The sequence below is a fragment of the Zymoseptoria tritici genome, chromosome 11 (genome assembly GCF_000219625.1).
Source record: "Zymoseptoria tritici IPO323 chromosome 11, whole genome shotgun sequence".
NCBI lineage: Eukaryota > Fungi > Ascomycota > Dothideomycetes > Mycosphaerellales > Mycosphaerellaceae > Zymoseptoria > Zymoseptoria tritici.
The window spans coordinates 432,523-455,552 of NC_018208.1; the positions used below are offsets into that span (position 1 = coordinate 432,523).

The 23,030-nt window shown below is 55.2% G+C and overlaps 7 protein-coding genes across 7 annotated transcripts; 3 read left to right on the plus strand and 4 right to left on the minus strand.

Moving 5' to 3' along the window:
• Positions 1-2,219: 2,219 nt before the first annotated feature.
• On the minus strand, positions 2,220-4,872 carry MYCGRDRAFT_63549 (uncharacterized protein; the record flags this gene model as incomplete). The annotated part of the gene is made up of 3 exons (XM_003848630.1): positions 2,220-4,408; positions 4,457-4,528; positions 4,570-4,872. The coding sequence occupies 3 exons, from the start codon at positions 4,798-4,800 to the stop codon at positions 2,441-2,443; spliced, it is 2,271 nt and encodes a 756-aa protein (XP_003848678.1).
• Positions 4,873-6,958: 2,086 nt separating this feature from the next.
• On the plus strand, positions 6,959-8,252 carry MYCGRDRAFT_111210 (uncharacterized protein; the record flags this gene model as incomplete). Its single annotated transcript, XM_003848266.1, has 2 exons — positions 6,959-7,033; positions 7,098-8,252. 2 exons carry the CDS (start codon positions 6,959-6,961, stop codon positions 8,205-8,207), a joined length of 1,185 nt encoding a protein of 394 aa, XP_003848314.1.
• Positions 8,253-9,461: 1,209 nt separating this feature from the next.
• MYCGRDRAFT_76739 (uncharacterized protein) lies at positions 9,462-10,827 on the minus strand (the record flags this gene model as incomplete). The annotated part of the gene is made up of 2 exons (XM_003848629.1): positions 9,462-10,609; positions 10,663-10,827. 2 exons carry the CDS (start codon positions 10,812-10,814, stop codon positions 9,463-9,465), a joined length of 1,299 nt encoding a protein of 432 aa, XP_003848677.1.
• A 129-nt stretch (positions 10,828-10,956) lies between these two features.
• MYCGRDRAFT_76741 (uncharacterized protein) lies at positions 10,957-11,431 on the minus strand (the record flags this gene model as incomplete). Its single annotated transcript, XM_003848628.1, has 1 exon — positions 10,957-11,431. One exon carries the CDS (start codon positions 11,249-11,251, stop codon positions 11,033-11,035), a length of 219 nt encoding a protein of 72 aa, XP_003848676.1.
• Positions 11,432-13,020: 1,589 nt separating this feature from the next.
• MYCGRDRAFT_96548 (uncharacterized protein) lies at positions 13,021-16,154 on the plus strand (the record flags this gene model as incomplete). Its single annotated transcript, XM_003848267.1, has 5 exons — positions 13,021-13,137; positions 13,201-13,623; positions 13,682-14,067; positions 14,123-14,294; positions 14,349-16,154. 5 exons carry the CDS (start codon positions 13,021-13,023, stop codon positions 16,152-16,154), a joined length of 2,904 nt encoding a protein of 967 aa, XP_003848315.1.
• A 1,233-nt stretch (positions 16,155-17,387) lies between these two features.
• MYCGRDRAFT_49322 (uncharacterized protein) lies at positions 17,388-19,952 on the plus strand (the record flags this gene model as incomplete). The annotated part of the gene is made up of 2 exons (XM_003848268.1): positions 17,388-19,230; positions 19,654-19,952. 2 exons carry the CDS (start codon positions 17,388-17,390, stop codon positions 19,950-19,952), a joined length of 2,142 nt encoding a protein of 713 aa, XP_003848316.1.
• Positions 19,953-21,878: 1,926 nt separating this feature from the next.
• Positions 21,879-22,540, minus strand: MYCGRDRAFT_106096 (uncharacterized protein; the record flags this gene model as incomplete). The annotated part of the gene is made up of 1 exon (XM_003848627.1): positions 21,879-22,540. The coding sequence occupies one exon, from the start codon at positions 22,485-22,487 to the stop codon at positions 22,155-22,157; it is 333 nt and encodes a 110-aa protein (XP_003848675.1).
• Positions 22,541-23,030: the final 490 nt, after the last annotated feature.

Consider the following 23,030-nt stretch of genomic DNA (forward strand, 5'->3'; position numbering starts at 1 on the left):
CACACAACTACGTTTCGCCGTCCAAACAACCTACCCAGGCCCCAGCGCTTCTTGCCCGGCTTTTCCTCCTTGAACTCTCCACCATCTCCTGCCGCGAGCGGCCATCCTTTCTCCACAGCTTCTTCGTTCAACACCTCCATTTCCTCAAAGTCCCAGGGCTCGACCCACCGATGCAAAGGAATCTCACCAAGTTTCGTGTTGCCGGAATCGAGCGAGTTGAAAGTCGGCACTGAGGGGCGGATGTGAGGTTTGCGTTGAAGTTGAGAGGCTTCGTCGATCGAATGCACTTGTGCCACTGGTCTAAAAAAAAGGAAGCCTGGCATATGGTCCGTAGAGCTGATGTCCATGCTGGAGTCTTTGCGGTTTGGTCGGGGCGTGTTCCAAGGAGATCGACTTTGCGATGCCATTGGCTTCGTGCTGCCTCCCGAATCATCTCCTACATGTGGAAGCGCAGCCAATGGAGGCTTCGTATTCTTCCTGCTCTGCTTTGAGATATCACTTCCTAACGACGAAGAACTCCTTTTCCGCGCCTTCTTCTCTCCAGGCTTGACCATTGCAATCTGTGAAGACTGGTCCGAGTTTGCGATGACCACTCTTGCGAGCATCAGACCTTTGACTTTGACTTCCCGTGGGCCTGGCATCGACCTCCGACCTTGAGCTTCGTTTCGTCACTAACCTACGATACAGACTTCGCAGCACGGTACAAGTCTCTCGCCTAGCCTCCTCTGCCAGATCCGCCAGACTTGCGAAGTCAATCGCTCGGCTATTGCTCTTCGTCCTTCTATCGTGCCTACCGTCTGTAGTAAAGGCATGGATCACTCCAACAAGCCCAGCATTCAGCTTCAGCAGCACGCCTGCGAGATGACTTTGCGCTGTAGAATCTCCGATCGCGAATTCCTGGCCGAGATGTTGCAGACCGAGAGTATATTCCTGCGTTATAGAAGCTGGAGCATGATGCAGCATCCGAGCTAGACGGGTGTTCGCGCAAGACTGGGAGCCAGCCGGCCCATGTTTCAAGGTCGCTCGTCTCCCTTGACTGGTCGACCGGACTCTGTTGAAGATTGAAATGCCGTGGGAGAAAGCTTCGAGGATAGAAGTAATCGTGCGGGAGACCGACGCTTGTGAAGATTCTTTGGACTTTGGCATGACTGGATACGATGCGAACGGTCAACACCAGCAGCTCGTGGCGAAGGTCGTCCTCGGTGGAAGCGCGAGATGAGCAAACTGTCGGCCGCTAATAAAAGTAACAGTTGAAGAGACGAGGGCAGAGAGATGTCACAAGGTGTACTTACCCGTGTCGTGCCTCCACAAATCCTGCCCTGACTCTGTACTGCAGACGCCAACATCGAAAGTGCCGTGCCGTCTGCACACCCTCCACAAACACCTGCCGAGCTACCTGTCAGTACTAGCGTTCCCGTCTATCTGCGAACCGCTCGAGTCAGAGACGTGCATGCATACAAATACGCATGAATTGCATTACTCTGATGACAGCTCTAGGCAAGTGGATGTACTGCCTTTGTCGTACGGCTCGTTGACAGGTGCCACCAAATTCCCAGCCGTCTCGGCAGACAAACAACAGGCTCACAAGCGAGCTGCTTCACTGCTGGATGCAATGCAGGTGTATCTCCAATGAAAGTGTCCCTCAGCGCCGTGTCAACGAGGATTGAACACCGAACACCACATTTCCAGTCTCACCTATCACCATCTCGGGCGCAACTCCGAATGCAAGTCGCCTTGTGCATACTCCGGAACAGCGTTCGGAAGGTGGTGTTCATTCTGTGTTCCTGCAAGTTTGTCTGTGCTCAAGCTTTCGGCTTCCCAATCGCTCGTCCAGTCTGCCGGACGGAGAGCCGAATCGGAGAACTGACACCTCACAGCAAATCCCGACGGCAGAAACAAAGGTCCGTGAAGAAGGCGAGCGGAAGAAAGTGATTGTGCCCTATAAACTTCCATTAGGCGAACAATTGCTCTCCCTCTTGTCCGAAACAGGCCTGCTCTGTGCCCATTCATTACCTCTGTCCCACTCAAGCCCCTCCATGTATCCTTCCATGCTGGTCCCAAATACTCATCGATGCCCATGTTCTCGCAAAGGGCAAAAAGCCAGCCGACCCTCTAGCCGGCCTGTGAACCAACGAGTCTTCGCTGTAAACCGCCAAGTATGCTTCTCTCTTGAGATTGCCCTCTTCCTGTAGCAAGTATGCGATAGCTCCTGTTCTCCTGGCCCATGAGATGGTTCGAAAGACAAGACACCGCCGGTATCCTGTAGTCCTGCAAGTTGCCCAATTCCTCGCATCTGGCAGCCAATACCCTTCTATTTCCACGCATCTTTCGCGCGCGCGCGACAAGTCTCTGTTCAGACCAAATGCTCGCAATGCTTCTCCCACTCTCAGGACAAGCTCATCCAGGTAAATCGATCCAATGCAAAGAACCATTGTCCGCCTCACCGAGTAATGACCAACCCGAACCCATCCACCCAACCCCCACAACTGCCAAACACACCCGCAATCGAATACCCTCGAGGCGGAACAAGCCAATACCCCGATCCGCCAGTCGCATTGCCGAATATCTCACTCTTCCTCCCGGTGCTCGTCAAAATCTGGACCGCATCGATCCACGCTCCTGCTCTCACATAAAATCCCATGAGCATCTCTCCCTTCCGCGTGTCCAGCGCGAACTCGGACCCGCCGGGCTTTCCTCCCCGGTTACCGAAAAGTTCGGACGTGCCGTCTTCGTAGACGAATTCCATGCCGTCAAGGCAGGAGCCGTGGTAGACGCGAACGGAAAGCAGTAGTCTGAGTTTGCGGTCGAGTGACTTCTTCTCGCAGGGCCCGAGGATGTGTTGGATTGGGCGGGAGGTGTTCATCGATGAATGTCCCAACTTGGAGGACTTGAATCCTGGTCGGCCATCGGGAAGCTTGAGACGATTCTCGGACGAGAGCAGGGAGGAAAAGTCCTTGACTTCGTATTCGGTTCCAGCGCAGGAGAAGATCTTGACGCCAAGCTTCTTCTTGCGCTTTTCAGCGGGCAGGTGCTCCTTCAGCGTGGCTTCGGTCATGGTGATCTGCCGGGGAGTCGTCGTCGGGCTTGCACCGGGTTCTAGGTATTCGATCCAGTGGCGGCAAAGCTCGTCACCTTCGGTGAAGATCTCGATCCACGCAACGCCCGTGGCGGAGGTGATGAGGACTTGATTGTTCTCGACGCTCCAAACCTGGATGGAGGTGTCGCCTATGATGGAAGGATCGCCTGGTAGGTGAAAGCATGGGTGGAAGCGGAAGCGAAGGGCATCGAGACGGTGCCACGCGCACTCATCTTTGGGCAGACACAGGCGCTGGCCTTGCTGTTTGGTGCGGGTGGAGTATGGTTCCCGCGTGGTGAAAGTGCGATTGAGTGTGACATAGTCGCGGAGCATGACGCCTGTCTCTTGGTGGGGAGAGCCAAAGAGATGACCGGTCTCGTGCATGTGGGCACCAATACCGATGTTGGCCGCTTCCCAATTACTGCCAGATTCATTGCAGTCATTGGCGACGTAGTCCGTGTCGGTCCGGGTGCAGTCGGTGAAGGCCGGAACCACTTCCTCAATATGCGCAGGGTAAGACTGCAGGCAATGGGATCCAAAGATGGCCAATCTGACTTCTGACGTGCCACCGCCGAGAGCTGCATGTCCGCGGATCAAATTGGCCTGCTTGTCCCACTTCGAATCGAGGAACATACAAGTAACGTATTGCGGCTGTCCTGCACGCGCGGCAAAGTATCCCTTTACTGCGTCCATGGCCATTCCAAACAGGTCGCCCTTCTTGCTTCCTCCACCCTGTTGTGCCACATCCAAATCTTGAACCTCAGCCACCGTCTGTTGCAGGCGGATGATGTGAATCTTTGCCTCGTTCCGCATCTGACCAGTCTCTTGGTCTTTCCACGTCAATGTCCCTGGCTGCCATTCCTCCTCATACCGATAGCACCTCCTACCGAACCCATTTCGGTTCATCTGCTCCGCTGTGAAAGCTTGCCATAGATATGCCGCCATTCTGAACTTCTTCACTGCAGTCGCCAACCCATTTCCCTCCGTCCTCACTCTTTCGGGAACCGCATCGTACGTTTCTGGCGAGTCCTTCGCGACGAGTATGCACAGTTGGAGCGGCGGTGCGGAAATCAGAGGCAGGAAGTTGATGTTGATCCACGAGGAGTGCGCTGGGATCGATGTGGTGGGTGAGTGTACTTTCGGCGATGTAAAGTCGAGGCGTATTCGGTTCGGACCTGGTTGTAAGTAGACCAACGCTTTGAAGTGCGAGTCGTTGACAGGCCATTGTGTAGGAGGGAAGTTGTCCTGATGGTGACAGACGGTGACCTCGCCATCGACAGGGTTCGCAGGGTCAGCGCATTGGCCGAAGATCAGCAGGACTTTTTGATGCACCTATACCATGTTAGCGTTGACGTTGGTGTACTTCGACAAAACACCCACCCATGAACCATCCGATATGGACAACACTCTCGGTGCAAGAGGAGATGTAGCAGGTGCCTGGCGATCTCCAATCTGCGCGGGCATACCCTGTAAACGAGTCAGCCGTGTTCCACGTGGTCTGAGAACCTGTTCGACCGCACGTTTATGCTGTAACGACTGCTGGAGGCGCCACTCATTCCAGGCCTCGGCGGAACTGGCGGACCACCTTTGACGCTGCCATTGAGGGATGCCAGGTTGTTGTGTGATTGCGAGCGCTGAGAGGAGAGAGATGTGGTGGTCGGCGGTGAAGGCTTCAGGCTGAGGTTGGTGGAGGATTGAGCAGAGGAGCCGGGCTGTTGGTCCATAACGCTGCCATTTTCCGAGTTGCTGCTTGAGCCATTTTCAGTCTTGAACGAAGCCTTGGACCTGCGACGGAGACTGAGGTCTTTGAGGAAGGACGGCATGACGGCGGTGGATCGGAGCGGGAGATCGGCTGGCGGAGGATGCTGTGATGTTCGTCGCGGTGTTGATGGTGATGTTATTGGGGTGTAAGGCGGCGGCGGCGGCGCAGTCGCAATGACCGTCGCCGGTGATGGTGAATGAGGAGTAGCGATGAAGGAGGATTGGACGGGTCAGGCGCAACCGCCCTTCACACTTGGTCGAGCTGCGACGATGTCTCAAATGGCAAGCTGAGAATTGAGTTTCGATTGGCGTCACTGGTCTCCACCTTCACGAGATAGTCGTTGAATCCGAAAGAAGACCTCAGCTCTCGAAGATATGTTTCTCAATCGTGCAAATGCCCAAGGGAGAATTGGAACGACGACCGGCCGTATCGCGGCCAAGCAAATCACGGACTGCAGGGATTGGAATACTGATGATGATGATGATGATGATGCTGCCGCCGCTTGATTGTTGAGATATGTGAGCCACCACTACGAAATTCGCTAGGCGTGTAAAGTTCGGAGGATGTCCAAGTTTCATGTCGCTGTGGCTGGAGCCGTGGCGGCCAAGAGAACGATTGTAGGGATGAGGATATTTCTGTGAAGGCCAAGTCGTATCGGCGGACATCCGAACATTGCCGCAAGCAGGGAGTCGCAGGAGTCAAGTTGTGTGCGGTTGAGTGGAAGATATCTCCAACCACATCGACGACCTCACTTCGTCCAATACTAATAAAATACGATTATGCTTCGTTCGACAGCACACGCAAGCACCCGTCCGCACAAGCTTGGGATTGCCCCATCTGCCATCGTGCAGGCTTGTGTGATGCCATCTCAAACACGGCGGCACGCAGTTCGCCAGCCAAATGTTCGTGACTCAGCCATCGTGGGTGTACGTCTCCCTTGTTGCGTTCATCACAGGACCGGCTTTGAGTCTTACGAATGCTCGGACTTGCTGAGATCTAGTCTTTACGGCAAGGTCGTTCTCAAATTACACGACACACGCAAGAGGAGGCAGGGCGATCGGCTGATGTTCTTTTCCAAAAAGATGCACCGCTTGGGCGCCTATACCAGCTCCGATATCGAGACAATAGTAGCAAGTCAAAGGTCTCCTCTCCTCAGCGGATCGTCGCCATGTAACGAGGAATGAGTCGAGCAAAACTCACTGGGTCCTTAGCGGAGCCATCCCCGTCCTAAGTTTGCTGGCGGAAGCAAGGAAGGCCGCTGCGAATTCATACAGTATTGATGAGCGCTTTTCTCTTCCACCCTTCTACAATTGAGGGACAGTCTATCTCCAGGACAGAGTGCTAAGAAGACGAGAAGCCGGATTGCAAGCTTCAGATCTTGGAAGGCAGTCCAATCTCGCATAAGTGGCTTCGGTCGCGGCGGATCGCGAGATCTACGGCAAAGAAGAAGGCAGGTTGCCATGCCTGAGGTTTTGCATGAGTAGCTGCAGGCGGGAGAGACGATTGGTTCTCTTTAAGCGCAGCCTTGAACGTTTCATGGTCGCCCAGCATTCGAGTGATGAATGTGACTGGTCGCATTGATGGGAGGCAATGCTTGTCGATATTGTATACACAGCAGATTGAAGACTCTTCCAATTCACCTTTTTGACGTCTCCTTCTCTCTGTAAATGAACTCGGTCTTCACGGAAACCGATCAACGACTCCGCGGTTTCTCCTCCTCTCTGCAGCCTCTGCGCTAAGCAAAAGACATCGTCGATGGCGACTGCCCCATTCCTAAGGCAAACCTTAAAACGAGCACCAAACGGTCGACTAGTTCTACTGCAACCACTGTCGCTCTTCCGAGAGAGAGATAGATCACTTTTCCTCCTCTTCCAGATCGTGCTCCAAAGTACATGCTGGAAGCAAATCATTGTGCAAACGCCCGAGATCTTCTTCACCTCCAACGACTCGTCATCACTCTCCAAACATCTTCGACATTCCTCCCGACCCGACTCAGCTGAGAACTGTGGCTTGCTCGAGATTGCTTGCTTGCCAACCCCTCTCAGCTTGCTCTCTCTTCACTTCGACAACACTGCATCATACACCACCCTCGATTGAGCAAAACGGAGGATTGCTACACCATGGCGGCCTCAGTCACCTTCGAGCGACCGGAAGAGGTTGCAACCAAAGTCATGAGAAGAGTCCAGGTCTCCAAAGTGAGTGGCTGGCACCATACAAGAGCATGCCGTGAACCTCGTTAACCACACATACCTCCACCAGATGACCCGAGCATTACAAGACCGCCTCGCCCTCGCCAACGTGAAGATTCAAAACGGATGGCAGAACATGAGCTTGGACGCTATCGAGCCACAAGTGGAAGAACGTTTAAAGAGAAGGAAGAGACCGGCCTCGAGCAATGATACCATATCCGACTCTGCATCTACCACATCCAGTCGATTGCAGTCCTCGCCTCTCACCGAGCCTTTATTCTCCGACGACTACCCACCACGCTCCGGCGGCAGCTATCGCCCAAAACGCATTCGCACGGCGATGAACCCACCGCCAATCCTCGCACCTCCGAGCATACCCATCACTACTGCCCAAACCGGTAGACGAACACGAACCGCTGCTAGTAGACAACCTACCTGGAAGAAGGCTTCTGGTCTTGCAGAGTCTTCCCCTATCAAGCACACCAAGCACACCCGCCTTCCTTCCCACAACGTCTCCCACCTCTCCTTCACCGAAGACGACGAACCGCCCTCCCCAGAATTCAGCGAGGACGACGATACCGATCTACCTCTTACATCGTTTGCGGCGAACAACAACAAGACCTCCCGTACTACGAATGCCACCTCTCCTCCTCACACTCCTCCTCCCGACCGCCACGTCCGTCACATCAACCAGGTATCCTGGTCCCGCACACCACGCACATCCCACAATCCCGACGATGGCGCCGATCTGTTGATGTACCTTGCGACATCACCATCACCAGCCATAGGCTCCCACCGCATTACGAATCGCTCCAACATCCCCCAACCCTCCACCGTCATCGCACCGCCTTCCACACCACCCTGCAAATCGACTCCGCTCCCATCCTCACACATGACGCCTGGCTTCCTCGGTGGGTTCGGGGCGCCTAACACACCTGGCAATACCTTCAACTTTGCAGACTTTGTCACTTTGACGCCCAGCCCTGCTCAAGTACACTGGTCGAGGACTCCAGTTGCGGGCGGTCGGACACCGGGTCAAGCCGGCACGAGTGCGAGGCGGAGGTTGAACTTCGAGGGAGGACTGATGCCTCCAGGTGGACTGAGTCCGGTCATGACCAGAGGGAGGAGAGATGGCGGCGAAGGCCTGGGCATGGAGTTGGGAGGAGAATTGGTTTCATGAACGAGGATGAGATGGAATATGAAGTTCATGATGGACACTACAGGCAAAGACTGCTGCCAATTGCTGTTCTGAGCTACGGCTTGATGCACACGACTTTTGTGATTGCGTTTCTGGTTGCCGCTCTGACGGCTTTGCGATGACACTCAAGCTACCACTGCTATGCGATGCGTTTACTTTGTATGAGACGGACGGGTTGGAATGATGGACAAGGAACCAGGAACATGGGCTCGAGAAGACCTAACAGACTGCAAGGAAGAGAATGAGGATGAGAATCGAATTGGAAAGTGTTTATACCCTCTTAGCTAGCATGATTACCAGTATGAACAGAAAGACGATGCCATCAAGGCAGTTTCTTCGCTCGTTCTCCCGGCTCATTCTCAATCTGGCTTGCACTTCGTCAATCCCTATCAGGGTTCATACGAACAGTACGATCTTCTCGCTCTCGTGAGATGATGCCATATCGCAATCTCTGATATCACTCTTCCGACCCGAAAAGTGAGGCGTCCAACCGTTCCAACTTCTTCCAAGCGGTGCCGACCAAACTGCCAGCTTCATACCGAAACTCAAATCCCGCACGTCCAGCGCGCGCTACTCGTGACTGGGATCGCGTGGAGGTCGTGCAGCCTTATCCTTGCTCTTTCAACTTCCAGCAGTTGCACAGCGATTTCGAACACTCCTGTGCATTCTTGTAGCTCGACCGCATGGTTTGAGATATGTTTCCGAGGTCGATGGTGAAGGGAAGGGAAGGAGGAAGATGGGCTGCATTTCGGATGTGCGGATGGGAAGACGCGTTGTGGGAAGGTTTGAGGCGGACTTGACCAGGATGGGGTGGGAACCGAATAGTGCTAGGATGAATGGGGAAGTCGCAGATTTAGATCAGGGCAAAGCTGACAAGAGCTTGGAGGGGTCTCTCGGAGCACTGCGATGAAGTGGGAGGATGTGCGAAGATGTGTGTTTGACTGCGTGGCGGTGAGCATGATGATTCTGGTGTCAGTTGCGTCGTCTGGGAATGACATCGACGAGGATGATAGATGATTACAGCAGCACGGGTTGAAACTCAACGAGGAGGGCAAGGTTCATGTGTGGCAGGACGGCTGATCTAATCACGATACCTTAGACGGGAACCTGGCAGGCACGGAGTATTGTGCTGATGAATGCTTACTGGTTCACTTTGGTGCGTATGGCGGCACTGCCAACGTCTCTCGCTGGATCGGCTCTGTGCCATTGCCCGTGACTTCGATACTTTCACCTCCTCTCATTCCAAAGAAATCACCCATCCATCCCCCTCCCTGTCTCCCTTAGCATTCACACCGCCCCAAATAACCACCTTCGCACCCGCCACCTCATTGCCAACAAAGTCACATCCGAAATGCATTCTCGGTCCCGGGTGAATCTTCCCTTGCCCATCGCCTTCACCGAGAATCTCCGGCAGTTTGACTTCTACTTCACACCAACTCTTCTCTCCACTGTCGTAGCCCAGCTTCTCTCTGATGGCGTCCTTGATAGCCGACGGCTTCAGCGCTTCGGAGATGGAACGAGTAGGTCTCACGGCGGGTTTGGTCGATGGAGCTTGGTAAGTCCAGGCGTCAGACCATTGAGTTGGTGCACTCGTCTCTTCTGGGTCGGAGGTCTCGTTGGTTGCAGGGTTCTGTCTTGCGCCGAAGAAGTAGAGGAGGTAGTTTCGTCCATAGCCGGTCGAGATTGGGAGAAGTCCACCTCCCACGCGCGGACGAGGACCCGGGGCGAGAGGGTTGGTTGGGAAGGTTGTGGTCGTCCATGAACCAGGCTTTTCTGGGTTGGATATATCAAGGGCGTGAACTTCTGAGCTCATGGTGTCGGCGGAAGAGATGAGGTATAGAGAGCCGTCGGAATACGCGGCGTTGGAAGTATCGACGGGCGCACTGGGGAGGGGAGTCCAAGATCTGGATGTGTAGGAGAAGTGCCAGACATCTTTCAGTGGTTGGTCGTCCTTGTCGAAGCCGCCGTATAGAACGAGATTGTTGGAGGCATTGAAGAGACTCGCTCCGTATCGTTGCACTGGCGCGACGGAAGAGTCCTGGGAGCGGATGGTTTCCCAAGCAGACTTTCCAGTCACGTAGAGCCAGATGACGGGATCTTGGTCAACAAGCGCGCCAGAAGTGTCTTGCCCGCCGAAGACTGCGAGGCAGACATTGAAGTGACAGGCGGCATGTTTGGTTCGTGCGGAGGGTACGGGTTGGTCTTTGATGTCGGGAACAGCCGGAAGAAGGATGTACTCTGCTGATGAAGGTGTTTCGTTTGATGAGAAGTCCACGCTGTGGATCTCGTTGCTGGCGAGTTTGCCGTCTGTGGTGATGCCGCCGAAGATGTAGGCTTTGTCCTTGATGATCGTGACGGAGTGATCGGAGCGAGTCAAGACTTGTCTGACATGCGGTCAGTTGTAGGCTTATGACAGGCCATGGGCAAGATGTTTGACCTTGTTTCTTCGTCCTTGGCGGCAGCGATTTGGGTGAAGGTCGCCTTTAGCGGCATCGTTGGCTTTGCCACGGCGTATGTGGCTGCACCAGCCTGAACGGTGGTCGAGACCACCTCTTCTGCGACTACGAGTCCTGCTGCGACTTCTGCCATGATGATGTTGAAATGTTGTTGATCTCGTTTGGTGCTGAAGTCAGGTACCTTACGCGAGTGATGTGCGTTGACGGATTGCAGGCGGTTACGACTGGTGACGTCACGCAGCATTTTCGTGAGATGTTCGAGCGGTGAAGCTAGAGAGAATGAAGGACGAGGCCGTCCGATACCATGGACTTGAGCCGGTGCAAGACAGAATATCGAAAGCCGGCCACGTCTCAGCCATGGTCCTTCGACCTCCCTTGCCCTTCATCCCGATACTGCACCACACCATCCCACTCCCTCAGTCGAAGACACGGACTCCTCAGCCAAGCCTCCAACTCATGCAATAACAACCTCGCGTTCTCCCTTCCCAAGAACTCGCCGGCCAATTCCTCCGCCTTGCCGTCGCTACCTTTGACTTCATTCGACCGCAATATCGCCACGATGTATTCCATCAAATAGTCCCTACTGCCAGCTCGGGGGTTGTGATCGAGGAAAGTGAAGACTTGCAGTTCTCGGCGGAGGAACGTCCGCGCGCGGGATTGAAGAATGGAAGATGTGGAAAACTCGGCGGCAGTGAAGTCGACATACCCGGAAATGGAGTTGCCGCCGACGTGCAGGCATGGTGTCCTGTTGCGGTAGACACCTCGTCTTCGTTCGAGAGTCGGATCAGTGTCCACAAGAGGCGGAGGAGCCAAATCCCGTCGGCGAGCAGCATTCCGCCTGGCACTGAGATTTGCCGCAGTACTGGGTCCAGCCTGAGCCTTCGGCTTTGAAACGTGGTACGTCTTCCAATCCGTCGTACTTCGCCAATCATACTGCACTTCCTTCACTTCAGCTTTGCATAGCGGACAAGTCGTCTGCTCTTGCAGCCACGAGACCAGGCAGAGGAAGTCGAAAGTCAAGTGATTGCAGGGCGTTGCCACTGCGCGCTCGGATATGGGATCCAAGCATATCGTGCAGATGTCGCCTCCATTGATACGCTCGGTGGGTTTAGTGGTTTGCTTGTCTTTGCGAGACGCGGCGCCTTTTATTTTGAAATCATCGTTGGATGTACAGGGCGGATGCGCGCCATCCATGCATCAGTCTTTGCTCTTGCGTTGGTAGGATGTGGTCACAGATCTCGAAGTGCGAAACCTGGGCTGCCAGTAGAAGGCGTGGCGATTAGTCAGCCGCGCTAGCGGTCGAGAGCTTCTTGCCTTTGACATCCATCTTCTCCAATTCTTCTCATCGACGTCTTCATTCAGAGCCTCGCTGGTGTCTCATCAACAGACTGTTTGCTATTTCATAGCCATGAACAGCGACGACAAGATCAAAAATTGAGTGCCGACGGGACGATCATAACCCTCATCTACAGGAACATGGACGAAAGCGATCGCAAGCGGCGCCCATGAGTCGCGCCGGTGCCGGTCCGACGTGTGCCGGTCCGACGTGTGCGGGCCCACCACATCATCTACAATCCCGTCGGTATTGTGCTCCGTTGCGATTGGTGTGATCAATTGAAAGCGATGCAAAGTTGTAGACGAGAACGGCGACACCGTGGTGTAATAAAGACCAGAACACCCTTGTGGTCTCCATGATCGAGGGCACCAAGGTGAAAAGGTTCAATCAGTCAGATTGACACGGCGAGGCTGCCCAGCTGTCACATGCATCCTGCCATCGGGCCTCGTGAGAAGAAATGCGGCTAGTCGCTAGATTGGCAGATCCGACTTGACCTCCTTCACGACTAGCGAGTCGACAGATCAACTTTCGTCTGATCGATGTCTTTGCTTTCAGCAGCAATCGAGGAGCATGCCAATGATGACAGCAACCGCAGCAGCCATCGCGACCATCAAGCGTCTGGGGTACACATCGCATATTCGCTACCATACCACCGGCATGATGATCAGGCCTGCCTGCTCCGCATTCATGGACAGGGCAAGCTACTACTGCGTGTGTCAGGGACCGTGCAGCGGCTCTTGACTTTCGGCCCAACTCCCTGAGCACCTTCCTCCACATCGATAGGCTAGTTGCCGCCTCGTTCACACTGGCGCATGCCAGACATGATTCGCATGAGAACTAAACAACCTGCAGGGAGGCGATACTCTTTGACAGCTTGACGGAGAAGTATCCTGGTTGCTCGTCTCTACCGATTGTTCGGTTCTTACTCTTCTCTTAATGTCAGCGTTCAATATCTGATCTCATTTCATTTCTTCAAGCGCCGAGAGGCGGCTTGTACTTCACGATGATGCTCCGCGGCGGGCTGATGTGCTATTTGGCAATTGTTGCATGCACAAGCGTTGCGGCAGTGCAGGTTATCAACCCTGCGGGCATCGAGACGGCCAATCTATCATCATGCGGCGTACGTTGACTGAACCAAGGTCACAGCGTGTACTGGCATTAATAGCTGACCACACTCATCTAGACAACCTGCACCACCCGAGTCCTTTCTTCGTATCGATGCACGAATAACGATACATGCTTCTGTTCGAGCAAACCGCTTCAGGCCGACATCTCTGCTTGCCTCGATGAGTGCCCTTTCAGCGATCAATTCTACTACTCGGGTACTCGGGCGAAGATATGCAAGACGCCGGTCAAGAGTCGAGGCGCAACACTCTCTGGGGTTGCATATGCACTGTTCGGCCTCGCAACGATCTCTACAATCGCTCGCTTGGTCGCTCGATGGACTCGTGTTGGCGGACATGGATATTGGTGGGACGACTATGCTGCGATCCTGGCATATCCGTTCTTGGTCGCCTTGACGGCTAGCCAGGCTCTCGCAGTTCAGGGAGGAACTGGACGGGACATCTGGGGTCTTGACTTGAACGACTTCAAAGACGTGCTATATGTGCGTTGATTCCCCTCGTGGCTGTCGTCTCAGTCGAAAGCTGACGTTGCTATTCTAGTGGCTCTATATTGCCGGCATTCTCTGGACACCGGTCGTTTTCTTCACAAAAGTCTCCTTGGTGTCCGCCTACCTGCGCATCTGGAATGCAGCGACCTGGTTCCGATCCTTTTGCTTGGGAGCGCTGGTGTCGCTCTCGCTCGGATACGTCGTCTTCCAAATCGTGGCCGTCGCTCAATGTTCACCCACCAGCTATGCATGGAAACGGATCGAGGATACGAAGCTGGTGGAAGCACACCTCAAAGATGCCGTACAAGGCAGTTGCATTGATCAGCAAGACTGGCTTTGGGCTTCCTCAGCAGTCATCGTCGTGTTTGATTTGATCGTTGCGCTTCTGCCGATCTCGAAGTTGCTAAAGTCGAGCATGTCTGGGATGGAGAAGTTCGGGTACAGCCACCTTCTTGTCATGTTCGGAAGACAGCAATACTGACTTACTCGACAGTGTTGCCTCGACGTACGTCGTTGGACTCGTCGTTCTTGCCAGCGGCCTTGCGAGATTTGCCTACATCAACAACATCTCGGATCGGTCCAACCCATCCCGTTACTACAGCCACTTCTATCTCATTGCCATCATCGAAGCGAATGTCAGCCAGATCTGCTGCTGCATGCCTGCGGTGAGTATCACTGGAATCGGTGCGTCATTCTGCCTTGACTGACCTTCGCTACAGATTCTTAATTATTTCGGACACGGGGGACGTACGCGCAGTACAGGACGCTCTCGATCCAACCGTCCTTCTCGACTCATTTCTTTATTCACATTCAACAGTCCTACTTCCCCAACCTTCACCGGCGACACATTCGAAACGGAAAAGCCACCCGCGTCTGCCAGATCGAGGTTCTCAAAATCTGGATCTCTCGACTCTTTGCAAAGGAAGCCACAAACGCCGCGACAGTTCATCGCCTCGGCTTTCCAGACACGCTCGAAAGACATTTCACGGCCGGTGATACCACCAAGAAGATTCACGCCATCACCACAATCGCCATTTGTCTACGCGAGTGATCGTGAAGAAGGAGATGAGAGGACGACACCAATGGAAGCTGTAGAGCAAATTCCGCACTCACCTGGCGCATTCCTACCGGGAGATGGCTTCACTCAGCCGAGCCCGTCCGCTGCCAAGATCAGTTTCGACGACGTAGACACAGCACTTCCACCACCACCAATCATCAGAGGTCCTTCGCCTTCGCTAAGTCTTCCATCGAAGAGGGAAAAGAGGTGGTCAGCTTTGAGCAGCATCGGAGAGTCAAGGCGAGGAGACGGTCACATTCGCATCGAGGAGGAGGACGAAGAATCTGATGGAGCCATGCCACCACCCATATCGAGAGGTCCATCACCAGCAATGGTAGGTCCGATCAGGAAGGAGAAGCGCCTGTCGGGTCTGTCCGCATTGCGAGTAGGAGCAGGGTCTCGACAGGAAGTCTCCCGCACTTCATCTCTCCGTCCTCATTCCAGTGATGAGGATTCCGACAGCGCATTGCCACCATCCGTCGCTCGAGGTCCGTCGCCTCTTCCGACTTCGACATCACGACAAGAGAAACGCTCTTCCGGTCTCCGCATATCAGCAGGCTCACGACAAGAAGATCGCAGTCCCTCACCACTCATCTTCCCACCTGCTGCCTACATTTCCGACTCCGACTACGACTCCGACTTGGCCTGTCCTCCCCCAGGTATCTCACGCGGTCCATCTCCCCTCCCCGGCGCTGTACCAGCTCCACTCCAACCCAAAACCAAACGCTTCTCCGGTCTATCACGCTTGACATCCTCCTCCCGACAAGGCGCTCAAAGTCCCACCAAACCGACTTCCTCCTCCCGACCCCGCGCCGACAGCCCACCCAAACCAACCCACAATGACATCGCCTTCTCCGACTCGGACTCCGACTCCGCCGTCCCCGCTCCTCTCTTCAACGCCTCCCGCGCCCCTTCTCCCGCCCTCGTCGCCACCGTCCAATCCGTAAAACGCCACAACAGCCTCCGCTCCAGCGTAACCTTCGCCCGTTCCGACGATCGAGCCCGCAGTCCCACCATCTTCGAGGAATCCCAACGCCGCATCAGCGAAACAGTCGACGACGACGCACCTGCAGAACCGCCCATCGTTCCCCGCCTCAATTCCCTCAATTCCGCGGAACCTGGTCAACGCCCGCCATCCCGCCGAAGCAGTATGCGTTCATCGGGTCTCATGCACAGTCTGGGGTTATCCGGTCGGTCGAAGGAAGGGAGGGTGTCTTCACCGACGATGGGAATGAGGCCGGGGAGTTCCGCGAGTGTTGGTACGGCGAGTGGGTGGCGGATTAGTGATGGCGAGGTTGCCAGGGCGGTGGAGGAAGGGAGGGAGAAGAGGATTAGCGGGATGGTGGGTCCCGGAGGAGGGATCGCTGGAAGGGCGAGTAGTGATCTTGTGCCATTTGCGAGGAGTGGGAGGGGAGTTGATGTGGGGAGGACGGGAGAGTGGGTTCGGAGGTCGAGTAGTCGGGCGTGAGAAGGATGGATAGATCTCTTTGCATTTCATTGTATATACTTATCCAAATTGTATTTTGGGAAATAAAGGTCAACGGAGCCTAGCTGGCTGAGTATCTGGGTTGGGAGTCTACAGACTGTGAACTGCATACGGGTAGTACGAAGTAGTGCATCTTGACAAGCTCAATCGGTGCTCTCTCCGGGCAGATACCGACAGCCTCCCGGATCTGTATTGGCCCGAGGGCATTGGTAACTTCTCCCGAGGTCGATCGCTGCTTCATGCTTCTGGTCCACCGACTGTACGGTCCGATGATATGCTAGGAGAGACATTTGACCTCCTTCGACAGCTATTGTCTTGCGTCGAGAGGCATCTCGCCTCCCATTCCATCACAGCCGTTGTCTTCGCTCGAGGGCAGTTGACGTTGAGCTGGCCCGCCCACGTGGCGGTCGAGAATAGAAACAGAGGACGCATGGAATGGAATGGCTGAGACGAGGCTGAGCGGGACGCCTTCCTTGTCATGGGCGTGTGATCCGTGTGATGTCTCTCCTGAATATCAGACACGGCAAATTGATGGACACATGGTTCAATTTGATGGTCACATTCAATAAGCAATGGATAGCTCCATTCACGAGAGATTTGAAGGGAGCTTTCGGGCAGGGTCAGCGATGGATTCTGTACCTGATATAAAGCCGCAATACGTCACTGGTGTTTGGGACTTGGGATTGTCTTGTGTCGCAGAATCAACAACATGTATCCTTGATCCTCCACGACACGACACGACACCTCACCTGAACCCCTTCTCGAAGACAAATCTCCAGCTTTGACACACGGAGAATGGGAGACGTCACCTAAGAATAGCTGCCGGCAACTAGACTCCAGTCTCCCTCTCTCTCCTGCTCCCTCACTCTCGACAGACCCCTCGGCGGAACAGACACAGCACGTCGATCAGATCACAGAGAGCACATCTCCACCCCCTTGGATCGATCTCCGCCGACGACATCTCTCCGCCGGCAGTGAGCATCGACGACATCCTCCTGGTACTCTCTCCCTCCGGCTCATATCACCACCACCTTGCCCACCATGTCCTGGAGCGATCCTCGAGGTAGTGGTGGCCGGGAGACGGTCATGTCCGCGACCTTTATGCCCGGCGACGACGAGTTCTACATGCCACACATCGCTCCTCCTCTCCAAGCTCCCGAACCGCAACGCATCAATCCAGAAATGAGCAACCAGATCGCCGACGGCTTAAACAACATGGACCTCAGCCGGAACTCGACTTTCGACCCTCCTCGCCCGGACTCGATCGTCTCCCGTCCGTACTCGACCGCACTGCAAGAGATCAGTCCTCCGCACCTCTCGCCCTTCCCCAAGCTCGTCAACCCTCCTCCCAACGTCCCACCCTCCGACGACGAACTTGAAGCCCGCCTCGAAAATGCCCGCATTCCCGTCCTCAACTCCAACGATCCGGACATGCAGCTCGCCTGGGCCACCGACGCCCTCGTCTACACAGGCGTCTGCTCCGACGAAGCCGACCGTTTCGCTGCCGCGAAACCCTCCCAAGCACGCCCCGTCACCCCTCGCATCGAACACCAACTCAAACAAGACGCCATGAACATCGTCACGTTCCTCGCTGATCAACACCACCCGCGAGCAGAGTTTCTACGAGGGATGTGGTTGGAATGGGGAAGATATGGCCAGCGGGAGGACAAGAAAGAGGCGTTTCGGTGCTACTCCCGCGCGGCGGATAGAGGTTTCGCACGAGCTGAATACCGAATTGGAATGCTGTACGAGTCGTATAATGACCCTGCCAAAGCGCTGCGACACTATCATCGCGGGGTGGAAGCGGGTGATGCAGCTTCTTGCTATCGGTTGGGCATGATGACGTTGAGAGGACAACATGGACAACAGCAGGACTTCGGGAAAGGAATCGACTTGATCAGACAGTCGGCCGGTGCGGCGGATGAGAATGCCGCGCAAGGAGCGTATGTGTATGGCATGCTGCTGGCGAGACAACTGCCGCAGATTGAAGTGCCGGATCACCTCCTGCCGTACGATGAGAAGCTTGCGAGAGAGAATATCGAAAAGGCGGCATATATGAAATTCGCCAAAGCGCAGGCCAAGCTCGGCTCAATGTATGAGTTGGGAGCGCTGGGTTGTGACTTCGACCCGGCCTTGTCGATGCATTACAACGCTCTGGCGTCGAAGCAAGGCGAGGCGGATGCTGATATGGCGTTGAGCAAGTGGTTCCTCGTCGGAGCGGACAAAATCTTCCCCAAGAACGAGGAGTTGGCGTATACCTATGCTGAACGAGCGGCGCAGACGGGTCTGCCTACTGCGGAGTTCGCGCTGGGATACTTCCATGAGATTGGCATGCACGTTCCCGTCAATCTGGAGAAGGCGGAAGAGTGGTATGAGAAGGCCGCGAAGCATGGGAATGAGGACGCCAAAAGTCGGCTTGACGGTCTCGCCAAGAAGAACGTCTTGTCGAAGAAGGATCATGAAAATGTCGCCATCCACCGCATCAGATCTCAGCATGACTCTATGCGTGCGGCTCAACGACCTGAACGCTTCCGGCAGAAGCAAGAACCCTCTCTGTCACAAGTCCCTGAGCAACAACCTCAATACGCGGCGGCGTACCCTCCGTATGCCCACGCCGCTGCTGCTGCCTCGCCACTTCATCCTCGTGGCACCACTCCCTACCCCGAAGACAACAACCCACCACGCTTCGATCCTCGTCCAGCCTCCGTCGCTCCATACCCGACGAGTGAAGGCCCACCGCGCATCGGCGGCGGTCCCGCTGGCGGTTTCTTCAACGTGCAACCTCTGGCTCCTCGCGCCGCGACCACAGTCTACTCCAACGACCCTCGCACTCACTCCGCCTCCACTCCCGCCTTCACATTCCACCCAGACCAAGGCATGGCCTCCAACGCCTCCCTCCCACCCAACTCCGCTCGCCCTATGTATCCCAACTCCCCAATGTATCCTCCCGCCAACAACGCCTCCGCTCCGCACCTCCGGCCCTACGAGCAACGCCACGCTTCCACCCCGCACCTCTCCTCTGGCCCTCCAACTCCCGCTTTCAGCCCAGCGCCTGGTGGTCTCCGCCCTCTTCCCGCCGGCCAACGCATCACCTCAGGGCCTCCGAATTTGCAACACCTCGCCCTCGCCAATTCCAGCACAACAAGCCTCCAACCCGCTCGTCTACGTCCTCACTCGTCCCAAACGCCCGTGCCAGACATCGGCTTCGCGGCGCCGGCTGATACACGTCCACCCGTCACCGATCCGACGTGGAATAAGGAGAAGCCATCGAGGACGAGGAGGAAGAGCTGGGTGTCTGCTAGTCAAATCGTCGGTACCAACGATGCTGCCGCTGCCAGCACGCCGAATCTGAATGGCAGCGGTGCGAGTGCGAGTGGAAGTTCAAGGAATAGCCAGGTCAGTTCGTTGGGCAGTAGCGCGGGTGGGAGTAGTCATACTTCTGCTGCGAGTGCTGTCAGCGCTATTAATGCGGGCGGAAGAGCGAGTGCCAAGCCGACCGCTGGTGGGAGGGGCGGAAAGGATAGGTTGAGTAGTCGTCCGGCTGCATCGCCCGCACCGCCGAGCGGTGGAAATGGTGGTGGAAACGGTGGGCCGGGTAAGGGACCCAAGACGTTCGAGGAGATGGGCGTTCCGGCGCATAATCAGGACAAGGAATGTGTAAGTCTGCCCTTCATCCTGTTGAGTTTGATGTTGGTAAGAGCGATGCTGATGAATTTCGCAGGTTATTATGTGAGATCGCGCAACAGAAGAGGCACACGACGGCGAGCATGTCACGATTAACGGGAAGGGACTGTTCCTGCTCTCGGTTATGAAAACAGGTTCGAGGGGTATTCGCACAGCATTCATTGGCATGGTTTATAAGCATGAAAAATTGAAGACTTCGGACATGAGAACGGAAAAGTCTTTGGAACTCGGGATCTTGGACACAAACGGCGCTTGGGAACTGCGAGACTGCGAACTGTACGAATAAGACATGATCAACAGGCTTGGATTGGAACTGCCATCTGGTCGCATTTGGGCTTTCGGAATAGATACAGACTGGCGCGATGGAGAGGAGAGATGAGATACCCTAATGTGTTTTTTTCGTTGGGGATTGGATAATGATAACAGACAGGCGGATAATAGAACGAGAATTGAGTCGTCGACAAGAATGCCTTCCTCTTACTGCGGTTGTGCTTGTGCTTGTGCTTCGTTTGGGTCTACTTACATCTCACTCTATTGGAGGCCTGACCTCGACGGCGTCGCAGACATATGGCTATTCTTTTGCGCTGCGTTCGTCCATTCGATCTGCCGCGGGTATGGGCTCGTAGTCGCAATGCTGGCCCCGCAGTAGCTATACCAATGCGCGTGTGTCTCCGACTGAGGCTGGTCATTCGTCTCCGCTGAAAGTGATCATGTCCGTCTGTCTGCAGCGTTTGCTCGAAATGAAAAGCTAAGCTCGTTTGCATTCACTTCACTTCACCTCACTTCCCTTTCCGCGCTAGCGCACACACCGGAGCTCGCCACGGGCTTAGACGATGAAGGCCACTCTGGTAACGGACATCACTGCAATCCTCGATACCAATACTCATGACACCTGATGTGAACCGAATAACCACGGACACTGCTGTTGTGACGAAGTGATGAAGTGAGTGCGGCACCTGACTGAACTGACGGAGCTTGTGCGCTAGCGTGGTTACACGAGCTTTTTGCGACAATACGAAGTCCTTTCCAGCTTGTGGACGATGAAGTGACAGGCGCATATCTTCTTCATTTCAATCGCAGCCTTCACCGTCTTCCAGACATCCAACTCTTCGACACCAAATCACAATCTCAAGACCTCGACCAACAAACGACACCCCGACCGAAGCATCCGCCTCAAGCGCACAACGGCCTCTTCTTCACTCCACACCAATCTCGGAGCTCCAAAATCAGGCTCGGAACTTCCAACATCAACCACCGCGCAACCATGCCCTACACCCGCCTCCCCGTCCCAATCCCCATCCTCACCACCACCCACGCCTGCGCATTCACGTCCATAACCTCTTTCGCCTCGACCGCTTACACCTACACCCTCTCCGCCCTTCAACCCAACCCTTACACCCCCACGCACGCCACCGTCATCATCAACGCCGCCTACGCCGCGTGCGGCACCAGAACCGCATGGAACAAAATGCTCACGACCATCGACATGGGTCGTCGTCCCGGGCCACCCTTTCTCAAGCTGAGAGAAGGGGCGTTGAAGTGTAAAATCGTGTTGGAGGACGTTATTGAGGAAGAAGACGTGCCCGGAGGGGGGTATGTGAGGGTGATGAAAGTGCAGTGGAAGGAGGGTTGGTTTGCTGGGACGGCGTGGGTTCCGGGCGGGCCGCTACGGGCGGAAGTGGAGGAGGAGAAGTTGAGGATGAGGGAGGAAAAAGAGGCTGTTGCGAGTATTGAAGTTATGCCAACACCTGAAGAAGGGGAGGGGGAGGTGAAGAGGGCGGTGGTGTTTTTCGGAGCGCCGCAGAAGGGGAGGAAGGCGGTTATGGAGGTTTGGAGGGTGGATGGATCGGATGGGGTGGAGGTTATCGGGAGTGTGGTTGGGTGTGAGAAGAGGGGAGATGGGAGCAAGGCGTTGAGGGTGAGGGTTGATGTGGAGGGCGTGAAGGGCTTGGTGCTGGAGGGGGTGATTCCGGAGAGGATGTTTGCGGCGCATTTCCGGGTGGTTGAGGAGGGCGGGAAGGAGTAGTTTTGTGGGTGAGGAGGATTTCTGACAGAGTACTACGGCTGGTGAGTCTCCTGCATTGGGTTTCTCTGGCGGTTGGTCTGTTTGCAATGCTCGCGTTTCATGGCGGAAAAGCACGCACTCGTCCGGCGCTCTGACTTCGATCGTGGTTTGCTATGAAGCTCCAGTCTTCCCAGACTCCACTTCTCAATGAAAAGCTTCCCTCGCAGCTATTCCCAAGCTGATGACCTTCCTTCCCTGGCTGCTGGAGTCCATCTCTTGGTCGGGTCCAAGGTTCAACCCTCATCCAAACACTGACACTTCTCCAAATCCTCCATCTTTCTTCCCAACATACCGCCCAACCATCCAGCCGGCATACTCTCACACTCCTCCACCAACCTCCTCTCCCCACACCCCATCACGGCTCCCCAAGTCCTCTCCAACGTGAAGCCCAACCGCGGACTGTCCAAAATGTCCGATTTACCCGGCATCCACGGCTGATCGATATATCCTTGTCCATGTACCTCACTTTGAGCATCACTCAGCAGTCTCATCAAGTCCTGATAATGTGCCCTCCCTCTCGCTTGAATCCTCCTCTTCGAAACGAGGAATTGTCCACGATACGTCATCGCAAAAGGACGGCACGACTCCCCAATAACCTTCTCCAGAACATCCCTCCTCTCCGACCACGTCGAGTGATCCCAGCACCTCTCGCAGTCCTCGCAGAAATGCTGCTTATCGCTGAACGCCAGGAAGCCCGTCTCGGGGACGAAGTGGCTCTCCAATCTCCACAGCAATTGCTGAAAGTCATGCGCTTGGGCTTGTAAGAAAAGCGTATGGTCCGCTAAGCGGTCATAATTCTGACTCATGTGGTGGAGGTAAGCGCCGGCTTCGCGGCCGATGTTGGGGCGAGGTTCGATGTGGAGTTCGACGGTAGAGTTGAGTGCGGCGCGGAGGGCGACGCTGAAGGCGTTGGGGTGGGTGGCGCTGGTGTCGTAGACTAGGACTCGGATATTGCGGTGCTCGAGGGCGGGGAGGTGGAGGAGGGGGTGGAGTTGGTGGAGTAGTTGGACGGAGGTTTCGGAGTGGCGGGAGATGACGATATCAAGAGTGGAGTTTGTGGGTAGGTGATGTGCCGTGGTGAGGCTGTGTGGCGGCACTGTGCTGTGGAC